At 39.1% G+C, this 10954-nt stretch overlaps 2 protein-coding genes across 2 annotated transcripts; both read right to left on the bottom strand.

Annotated features, from left to right (window-relative positions):
* Nucleotides 1-1259: 1259 nt before the first annotated feature.
* On the bottom strand, nt 1260-2276 carry LOC139136302 (uncharacterized). The gene has a single exon (XM_070704028.1). The coding sequence runs from the start codon at nt 2274-2276 to the stop codon at nt 1260-1262; it is 1017 nt and encodes a 338-aa protein (XP_070560129.1).
* Nucleotides 2277-7796: 5520 nt separating this feature from the next.
* LOC139136301 (tripartite motif-containing protein 2-like) lies at nt 7797-10010 on the bottom strand. The gene has a single exon (XM_070704027.1). The coding sequence runs from the start codon at nt 10008-10010 to the stop codon at nt 7797-7799; it is 2214 nt and encodes a 737-aa protein (XP_070560128.1).
* Between the last annotated feature and the right edge of the window lie 944 nt (nt 10011-10954).

Raw genomic sequence — 10954 nt, 5'->3', positions numbered from 1 at the left:
CTTAGTAAAAAGATGTGTCTTTAAACCACGTTTAAAACAGTCAATAGTTTGAGCAGTACGAATTTCATGCGGCAAAGAATTCCATAAATCAGGTGCACACACAGAAAAGGCTCTTTGACCGTACGCTTTATTAAACTTCCCTCGTGGTGGCACTAACCGTACGGAGTTCGATGATCGCAGGTCTCTGGATGGGACATACATTTCGGTCAGTTCTTTCAAGTAAAGTGGTGCGATTCCATGAACAACTTTAAAGGTAAGTAGCAAAACTTTAAATATAATGCGAGCCTCTATTGGAAGCCAATGCAGATCAGTTAAAACTGGAGTGATGTGACAAAATCTACGTGTACGGCTAACGAGGCGAGCTGCAGCGTTTTGGACTGATTGGAGACGTGCAAGTTGATCTTTGTGGACACCATAGAGGAGACTATTACAATAGTCCAATCGGGAAGTGACAAACGCGTGGATTAATTTCTCTGTGGTTGCTTTATCCAGTAAATTACGTATCTTGCTTATCCTAGATAATGAAAAATAACCATTCCTGCAGATCTGACTTATATGATTTGACATGGAGCCATCACTGCTGAGAGAAACACCTAAATTCCGAACGGAGAGAGAAGGAATGATGTTGATTTCACCTACTCTCAGGCTGGTCAGTGGTACAGTATCTGATTTAAGGCGCGATGAGAAGTGGACGACCTCTGTCTTATTATCGTTGAGAACTAGCAAGTTACATTTCATCCATCCGCGAATTTCGTCGACACACGTCTCAGCATGACTTTCACGTCATTTGGATTGTTACAGACAACATAGATTTGCGTATCATCCGCATACATCATATAATCAAGATCGTGAGCAATAATTACATCTTCTAGTGGAGCCGTGTACAAGGTAAAGAGGATAGGTCCTAACACTGAACCTTGTGGGACACCAAACTTCATGGATGAATTCGACGATGTTGAAGAGCCCACCTTGACGTGTTGATCACGATTTAACAAATACGACCGGAACCAAGACAAAGCTGTGCCAGTAATGCCAAAACGAAATTCAAGTCTATGTAGAAGCCACCTCGTGATCGATGGTGTCAAATGCGGCAGATAGATCTAGCATGATGAGCAGAACATCCTTTTTCTCATTCAGGGCCAGCATGATGTCATTGTGGACACGCACAAGAGCAGTCTCAGTACTGTGGTTAGCACGATATGCGCTTTGACATTTGGTAAAACAAATAAATTTGCTTAGATGAATGTTTAGTTGCGAAGCTACAATCCGCTCAAGGATTTTCGATAAAATGACAAATTTGATACGGGTCTGTAATTTTTAATGTTCTTGTCCAGATCAGGTTTCTTAAGCAGTGGTCTGATGATGGCCGATTTGAAATGACTGGGAACTATGCCGGTAGAAAGTGACGCATTAAACAAAATGGCCAAGAAAGGTGCGAAAGCATTGATATGATCTTTGATACAGCTTGCCGGCAGTGGGTCAAGGTCGCATGTTTTTGAAGACGCTTGCTTAACCAACGATGTTACTTCATCTGTTGTAACAGAATTAAAGTTAGTAAATGTGTGGATTGGTAGGATGTCATCACGATCAATGCAAGGAGTTTGAGTGCCAAGGCCCTCACGAAGTTTCAACACCTTACTATCAAAGAAGTCGATGAATTTTGTAGGAATTTCTGTCACGGGAATGTTACTTGGAAGGACGTTAGAATTGGTTGTTCTAGTGTCAGACAACTCAGCAATGATCTTATACAATCTCTTGGTGTCAGCCTCTTGTATTCGATTCCGATGATAGCTCGCTTTAATCTCATCACAACGACGGAAGTATTCATATCGCTTTGCAGTGAATATTTGAGAATCGATTTCGAGTTTTGTGCGGCGCCATTTTCTCTCTAACTGTCGCAGCTGTTTTCTTAATGGCAAAAGATCTTCAGAAAACCATGGGACGCGTCTCTTCTCAATCATGACTTTTTCAGAGACTGGGGCAACACTATCCAAAACATCTGTGACACCATCATGGAAAAATTCAGAGAGGCTTTCAACACCGACATTTCGTGGGTAGTTTGCAAGTTTTGTCACAACCTTGTCTTGGAAATCTTCGCCATTGATGGACCGAAAGTTCCGTCGCGTGATTGTGGTCTTTTGGTTTGGTGGTCGCTGTACATTTAAATCAAATTGCACGATGCCATGATCGGAGTTCATGAAGTGTTCAACAGTAACTGAATGTAAAAACTGGTCTGTTGTACGTGTTATGAGTAGACCAGGGTGTGGCCATGGCATGAGTAGAGTGTTGAACGTGTTGTTGTAATACCATCGACTGTAACAGGTTTGATAACTTTACTGTATCAGGTGAGGTCGCATCTTCGAAGTGAATATTAAAGTCCCCTGCTATTATGAGATGACCAGGCGAAGGTATAATGGCAGTTTCAAGTAAAGTGGAGAACTCCGTGATGAAATCATTTATAGTTGCCTTGTTTTTCGACGATTTAGGAGGTCGGTAGATGGCGATAATATGTAACGACTGACTGGCAGATTTTAGAGTGATGTCCAATGATTCGAAAGAATTAAAGGAACCAGATCTCTTCTCAACAACTTTTAAGTTTGAACGTGCGATCACAGCTACGCCGCCACCTCTCCGTGCAGACCGAGACCTCTGGTGTATTGTATAGCCATGAATTGATGAGTTAAATTCTGCGATGGTGGGATCAGTTTGGCCTTTCAACCATGTCTCAGTGATGACTAAAATATCCAGTTTCTCTTCAACCAAAGTTGTTGCGATGGCGCCTATTTTACTCGTTATTGAGCGAGCATTCCACAGAGCAGATTTCATTTGTAGCTTTTGTAAACACCTGGATACTATTGGAATTTCACCAAGACTGATTCTCGTTTGGCATCAGCTGGCTGAAAAGTGCGGTGACTAACAAAACTTTGAATGGTCTTTGGTTCATCTTTGACAGTGCTTGATCGCCTAACTGCCGTAGCACACTTGTTCGAAAACATTCCCTAGACAACCGTCTGGCCCGATGGTAGGTAACAACTGTTTGAATACGATACCTGGGCTTTGGGTGTTTCAGTCCTGCCTTGCGTCCTCGCGGTCTGAACAGTGAATTGACAGGATTCCACCTTGAACAAAGAGTCTTACGTAATAAGGACGGTCGGGTAGCCATTTTCCAAAATCACCAACGTTGCGCACACACAAGTAGAAAACTCAGTGAAGTTTGCTCCCTCCAGGAATGATAAAAAGTAGGGCTAAAAGTCCAGAAGGGTCCTCAAACACTTAAAACAACAGATAAAAACTGTTCGGCACTGAGACGACTTTTTAAAACTGTAAAATCCTTAAAAAACGGAGAGACGAGCTGAAAGGCTGCCGATGAACAGCGCCAACATATGTTTACCACATCCCCATCTTCATACCGTTGAAAACATTTAAAACCACTCCCTGTCCACCCTTGGGCATTTTTCATATTTGTCCGCTGAAGTGTATGCATTTCCCACACTGATGAAAAATGAATATAATAATCCGCTCTTTGATGTGAGAAAACTTGTGCCTACCCGTCGCTAGTACTATTTTCTCACGAACAGCTTGGTTTGCTGTCCCTATACATCCTTCTGTCGACGATGTGTGTATGTAAGTCGTTACTATCCCAGGCCCTAAAGTTGTGCGTGTGTCGATGCGTCTTCACATGTCAATAATCAAAACATATGACTGCAATTTGGTCAGATAACACTGTAAAGTTTTATATGCGTTGGGTCGACAATGTGTCGTCAGAGCTGAACTTGCTATTGATGAATCACCTTCATCTTCGAATATGGCGCAGAGCTTCTAATTATTTTTCGCGATGGCGTTAAATCATGAGATGGTTTTAACGCAGAGAATAGATAAACGTTTCTCACGTTCCATTGATATTGGACTAAAATTATATCGAAGCAGACTGATGGATTTAACTCTACTCAGAGACAAGAATTCAAAGAAATGTTCAATGTTCAAATTTACTGGCCTAAAACACAAAACATTACAAAGGTAATAATCAATATTACGATATTCTAAATCGGCAGATATGCATAATGTGTTAGCGCAAATTTCATGATTCTTTCCATTATTTTGTTCCCATCAATGAAAACAGAGTGCAATGATGCGTGCAACTAGAAAACTCTACCAATCGATTTCACAGGAACTTTGCGTGTTGCTCGCAGAATCTTCTTAAATTTTAAGATCGGAAAAAACATTTTTATAAAATCGCTCTTTTTCTTCATTTTGATAGGACAGTTCTGATAAGCTCTTCGGCGACAAGGTGATTCATTTCCACTGTTTGATGTGCATACGCACAGCCGTGGAGTCCGCTGCCTTGCAAAAGCAAAGGGACTGATTAGGCCAAGCGCATGACAAACAGAAGCAAGGACGGTATAGAAGTGTGCATTTACTCTTTGTATTTTAGTACTTCCATAACAGAGAAACAACAAAGCAGTGCTTCAAAGAGCAATTGTTTGCTACCCTGTATACTAAGATTGCATGACATCATGTAAAGTGTGAGGCCGCAAAGCGATATATTTAGATTTGTCACTTGTATTACAACTGCATCATGAAAAGAAATATTTCCAACGAAAATAAATAAATAATTATGACATTCAAGTCTGACTGTGTACATCGTTCCCTGGTTTCCTAATTTCAAAACAAACTCATAACATCTTCTCTCAACTGAGTGAATGGTAAAGCTTCCAATCTTTCGCCCTCTGAAGGTGGAGGTACAACATTTACACTAAAAGTCATAAAAACATTTTAGTTCAATGCACGAATGTGGAATAGGCACAATTACTATAAAATATCATCGCAAGAAAATTATGCTGAAATTTGGAAAAAAATACCGTCAATGACGCTGTACCTTCTCTAATGTGTGGCCAGGTCAGGTAATTGGTTGTTGGCATGGAGTTGTTGGTAAATAGTTGATGATGTAGGGGCATGAGGTGAAATATGGACCCAAAGAACCCAAAAGATGATTAAATACATCAATCAAAAAAATTCTAAGCTACAGTATAAACTGCCTAAAGATAGTTCAATGTGGGAAAAAAGTTAAATAATTCAGAAATAAGAATTCACAGTCCAAAATAGTAATGACGCACTTCCTTACTGACCTGAGTGCATGTGAAATACACAACCTGGCATCTGTAAATTAAATGTATACCAAGTGATCATTTTAAGTCACTTTTAACTGTTTTTAATGGATTTTCCAAAGAGTCCTGTGAAAATGATGAAAAACGCTTATCTGGTCTTGTGTTTGTATAACCTCATGGCTGATAATTGTCATAGTATTGAAAAAAAATTGAAAGTGAAGAAATTACTGTTTTAATAGGCATATTTTCCTTGAAATACATGACCGTGTAAAGAATATATGCTAAAAGTGTTTAAGAGTAAATTTCTTTTTAAAAAATAATTTAATCTGTGACCAAAGGATTTTTATTCTTTGAGTTTACAAATTCAAACATTGCAATTTGTTCAATCATCTTGTGCAGTGCAAAATTTATAAAATGACTGAAAAACAAAAAAAATTGGCAGAATTACAGTCTTTGTGATGTAAAATTATGGGTTGACATCACGATAACTGTTAATCTGTTTGAAGTACTAATATACTATAATTTAAAAAAGAAAAGTTCATGCAGAAACGGTAAAATATTGTCAGCAATGTAGTGTTAATTTTGACTTTACATCAAAATATGCCTTTGCTGGATACCAAATATATAGGGCGAAATATTAAAATCAGCCATGTTCAGCAAAATCCACACAACAGCATTGATCCTTTTCTAATTTGATTGATTTGCTCATGTTATCCTTGTATGACAGTCAGTACAATATGGAACTTGAACACAACACAGTGAATAAGTATGCTGTAAATGAAATGGTGTGGCTGCATCCACATGCAGCAATAGGAGTGCCTTTGTCTCTCACCCCTCATTTCCAACCTGTCCCATCCCTGAAAAAATAGTTTGGTCTTATATTTATAATGTTAATAATTTCTGTATTTGTTAAAATGTGCGCATCTCAAAAACTTTGGATCATAAACATTTTCATTGTTTTTATAGCTGACCAGTCAGTTAACCTGTTTATATTGAATATTTGCGCATTTTTCCGCAGTATTTGACATTTTCTGAATAGCTTCTATTCAGTTTGTCATTTTCTAAAAGTTTAAATGCTCCATTGTGTGGTCAAGCTTTCCACAAGCATCAAATGTGGTACTTCATATAGGAGGGTCTGCCTCTAGAGGGCGGGCATCATGAATAGTGTTTGTTGGTTAATTCCTCCACGTAAACTTCTGATTGTACTGTAAACATTGCAACATGGCCGACGTCCGATTTTCCTGTCTAAAACTTTCACTCATTTTCGTTCATATGACTCTGAAACTCCAGGAAACGATTGGGAAGAAAGGGTTATCTTGAAATATTGAGGTGCTCGCCGATATTTTGCAAAATTAAATGAGAAAAAATGCAAGGAAAATGCCGACAGGCTTACACAATGACAGTTTTCAGACTCGCGGAGGCATATGATCATCTCTGCAGATTATGCAACAGGCCAAGATCACGTGAGGCCATGAGGGGATATCCACGCAACTCAGTACCAAACACTAGCGCTCACAGAGTGAGCAAACACAAAGTGAGTACCCCTAACGTCAGCTCAGTCGTCTGTAATAGATTGTAGTCAACTAAGAAACCTTGGAGAAAGGCTTAACACTGTGGCTATGCCGCTAAGTCCCTTTTGATTTTTGTCATAGCTCAAAATCGTTCTCCCACACCTCAACCTGAGCCATGAACACCCCCACCAGTTTATGATATGACCCATCACAATGGCATGACGTCAACGGATCTTGACAGACGGAAGTCTTGACAGACGGAAGTACTTGACAGCAGCACACTGGTTTTCAACTCTAATACCTTCTCTGTCTATACATAGACACGAGAAGGAAAAAAAACCACTTAAATACAGAAGTAACGAAAATAGCCTGCAACTTAACAACACAACTGAATTTATGAAAATTAGTTTTATCTATAGTGACTTTTTTCAATTTGTTATTAAAATTGATGCGCGCGGTTTTTAATATTTGTGTTTAAAGTTTGTATGACAGTTATTGTTCTACTCACCAAAGCATGTTTCATTTTTTGTCAATTTCACAGCATAAAAATTCACTGTTAAAATTCAATTTTGGATTATAGTCGGGCGCAGAATTCACATGACAACAAAAACGGTATTTTTACACGTGTACAGGTTGAGTTGACAATCTGAGCACCTTGTATCCAACATACTTGGGGTTGTGCAACAAGAAACTGTCTTGACATTAGAAACGATAATAGTGAAAAACAGCAATAGTTTCAGCTGCTGGCCTTTTAAAATAATGTACACTCTGGTAAATTTTACTAAAACATTACCATGAGACCGGCCTGTATCTGAAATTTAAATTCTCAAACTCACGAGTTACTCAATAAATTAATCGATAAACCGATACACTAGTAAATTTCAGAAAAAAACATAGCCATGGAACAGACATATAATTGTACTGACCAAATCATGCGTCACTAAACAAATGCAAACTTAAAAGTAATTTACCTGTGATATTGCATTATTCTTTCTACAAATCACTTTGTATTTTGCTCGCAGTTTGATGGATGTTCAAGTTTTATTCTCTTTATGGTATTCTCCACCGGACTTTGAAATATTGCACGAAATATGAGGACCATTTACACTCATCAAGAGAACATGCAATAACACACCATGTAACTAATTACTAAATACAGAATTAATTATTAATTACACAATTATTGCGTAAAAACTTTAATGCAACTGTTACCGTAATCACTAACTATAACGCTTTCATCGTCAGTGACACAGACACCGATAGGATAGTTAAGACCGTCACTTACATCATCGATACGGCAAACAAATTTACCATTCGATTCGTATTTCACAATTCTGTTATTGTTGTGATCTGCGACATACACATAGCCATGTTTATCCACAACAACTCCCCGGGGCCAGTTCATCTGACCATCACCGCTTTCAAGGGAGCCAAATGTATAGAGGAACTGACCGTCACCATTGAACACTTGGATTCTATGGTTATGAGTGTCTGATACATAGACATTGCCGATGGCGTCAATACAGACAAAGTAGGGATAGCTAAACTGACCCCCCTGACTTCCGTTACAACCGAATGACTTGATATGATTGCCGTCTTGATCGTAAATGTGAATACAATGTGCAGTGTGGTCTACAACATAAACCCTTCCATTGACTGGATTGATATCGATACCAATAGGAAACTGAATCTTACCCTTTCCAAAACACCTGATTAGTTCACCATTCTCATCACAGATAATTACCTGCTTATTTCCACTGTCTGTAGTAAAGACATTACCATTCACTGATACAGCTGCATCATAGGGATAGAAATTACTGACATTTGCAAACTTGAACATCTTCCGATGTCTTCCATTTACAGTAAAACTTTGTAATCTTTGATTGCCATACTCAGCAACCAACACGTCACCGTTTCTCATCATTGTCAAACCCCATATGTTATTAAACTGACCGATCCCTGAACCTTTCTCCCCAAATTTACACATCAACCCTTTCTTAGCGATAACCTTAATGTTAACCGGTGATCCTTCTACTGGTTTCTTACATACTGTCACTGACAATTCATGTTCCCCCTCTACCTCTACACGTGTTTTCAAAGTCATTGTTCCATTCTCATTGTCCTTGACTTCCACTTTCTCTGTGTTACCGTCAGGTGTCTTCATCTCAGCTTCAACTTTGACACGATGTGATACCTCTTCCTTGTTTAGGCTTGATTCATTGGCGCTTCGAATGGTACATGCGATGTCTTCGCCAACTCGAACTGTTGGAGTGATTGACTCCACTTTGTACAAAGTCAGGAGGAATTTTATTGTTCCAAGACTCTTCCCCCTACAGAAGTCATCACATGGTTGAAACTCCATGTAGTCACCTTCCACTGGCTCTACCTGTGTCTGTACTTTCAACAATTCTTCTGTTTGATGATCAACCTCCTTCTTTGCAGTCATTAGCTGTGAAGCGTTCCCATAATGCAGCAGTTTCTCAACATATTCACGAGTACTTGTCAGGTCATTCTCAGCAATGTCAAGTTCTTTCAATTGTGCAGTCAAGTTAACCTTCCGTTTTTCGTATTCACCTTTCAACTCTGTCAGTAGTTTGTTGCCATTTTCCTGTATCAGACGCGTTGTTTCATCAACGGTTTGACGGATGTGTTTTCTCAAGCTTTCCTCTTGTCTTTGGAAAGACTTTTCTAGAGACTCAAATATTTGCTGCACTTTGAGTTTGCTATTGTTGGCTTCAGTTTCTTTCACTTTCACTTTGTCAATGACTACACTTACGTTTTTGGTGAATTCCTTTGCCGCGTCTTTGACACATCGGTACTGGTGTTTTGTCAAAGGATGATCTAATGCAGCACACATCGGACAGATCGTCCCGTTGCAGGTATCACAGTAGAATTTGACCTGGTAATCTTGATGTGTGTTACAATAGATAGGAGGCTGAACCGAGGCTGGGTCGGAGGACTTTGCCGCCATATATTCATCAAAGCGGAGCAGGCGATGAGATTTCGTTGTGGGAAGCTTACCGTGTGTTGTGGCGCAGATAATGCAAAAATCAAACGAACAGACGGTACAGTACTTTGTCACATCGCCTTGTTCACACCCGTCGCATTTCTTTAAAGTGTTTACGTTCTTCTGTTCTTCAAATAGTGCGATTAAATCATTCAGGAAGATGTTGACCTGGATTCCTGCCACGCCAGTGTCGGTGAGTTCATGAACTCTACGGCATATTGGACAGGTAATGGCGCCCATCTCATCTGCCAACTTAAACAGACAAGGCTCACAGAAGCTGTGCAGACACGGCAGAATTTTGGGATTCTTATATCGTTCACAACAGATCCCGCAGAGTAGGAAATTCTCGTCGATTTGTTCGGGTAGTTGAGATCCACTTGATGCCATTTTGTTCACGATATTTCAAATGGTCTACACAACTTATTACTCAAACCAGTCAAGCGACTTCAGTGTTTCAGTAGTTCCGGGAAGCAAGGCTTCATGGGATTGACAAAATGGGGTCAAAATTTTATTGTGTTCAAAAGCATACCTTGGTGCAGTTCAAAGTACAGTTTTCAATGATATTAAGAACAACGTTCTTCATGATACTCATATGTGTGCTGCAAAACATATTCTCTACGATACCCAAAAATACATCTGAACCTATTTGAAGGCCAACAAATTGTGATTATACAGTAATATTTCCTAGCACTTTTTTTCAGGCGTGTGAGCGATGAATCAGTGATCTACGGATCATGTTTAGAATCGTATTAGCATGTAATAGTCCATACGGCCTCTAAATGATACAGAAATTATAAACGGATTCACTTTAAGCTTAATACCTGGGCAAATATTGGAAAAGACAGATAACAAAACAAAACCAACCAATTGATGAACAAAACCGAGTGAAATACGAAGGGAAAAAAGATATTTTGAGTAAAGAAGGTTCTTTTCTTGAGATTTGTTGATTTTGTATTAATTCATTTTTTTTCGAAAGTTTACAAATATGGGAAGCGTGACAAATGTCAAACAGAGATGTGAATCAATTACATTTTCAGCCCCCTTTTCAGTTTACATAAATATGTGAAAGAAAAGTATGATACAATAGTACCAGTATCTGCCAAAATTATGCAAATGAATTTACGGCTCCTGCCACAAACTGTAAACTTGGGGAGGGGGTACCTCAAGGGAGGTCGTATGTTATAAGGGTGACCCTTTTATTTTTTTGTTTCTCATCTCCAGAGGAATACTCGGGCAGGGCGGGCGGTCGAAATAAAAAAAACAATTACCAAAAAATCTGTATTTGTTTCAGTTCAATGTTCTGTCCATTCAATCTCTACAATTTTTAATAC

Source organism: Ptychodera flava, chromosome 7, assembly GCF_041260155.1.
Source record: "Ptychodera flava strain L36383 chromosome 7, AS_Pfla_20210202, whole genome shotgun sequence".
Taxonomy (NCBI): domain Eukaryota; kingdom Metazoa; phylum Hemichordata; class Enteropneusta; family Ptychoderidae; genus Ptychodera; species Ptychodera flava.
The sequence above is the reverse complement of the archived record's forward strand: the minus strand, read 5'-3'. Positions and strand labels throughout refer to the sequence as shown.

Coding starts and splice junctions, on each gene's coding strand:
- LOC139136302 (XM_070704028.1), bottom strand. CDS start 2,276: ATGCCATGGCCACACCCTGGTCTACTCATAACACGTACAACAGACCAG.
- LOC139136301 (XM_070704027.1), bottom strand. CDS start 10,010: ATGGCATCAAGTGGATCTCAACTACCCGAACAAATCGACGAGAATTTC.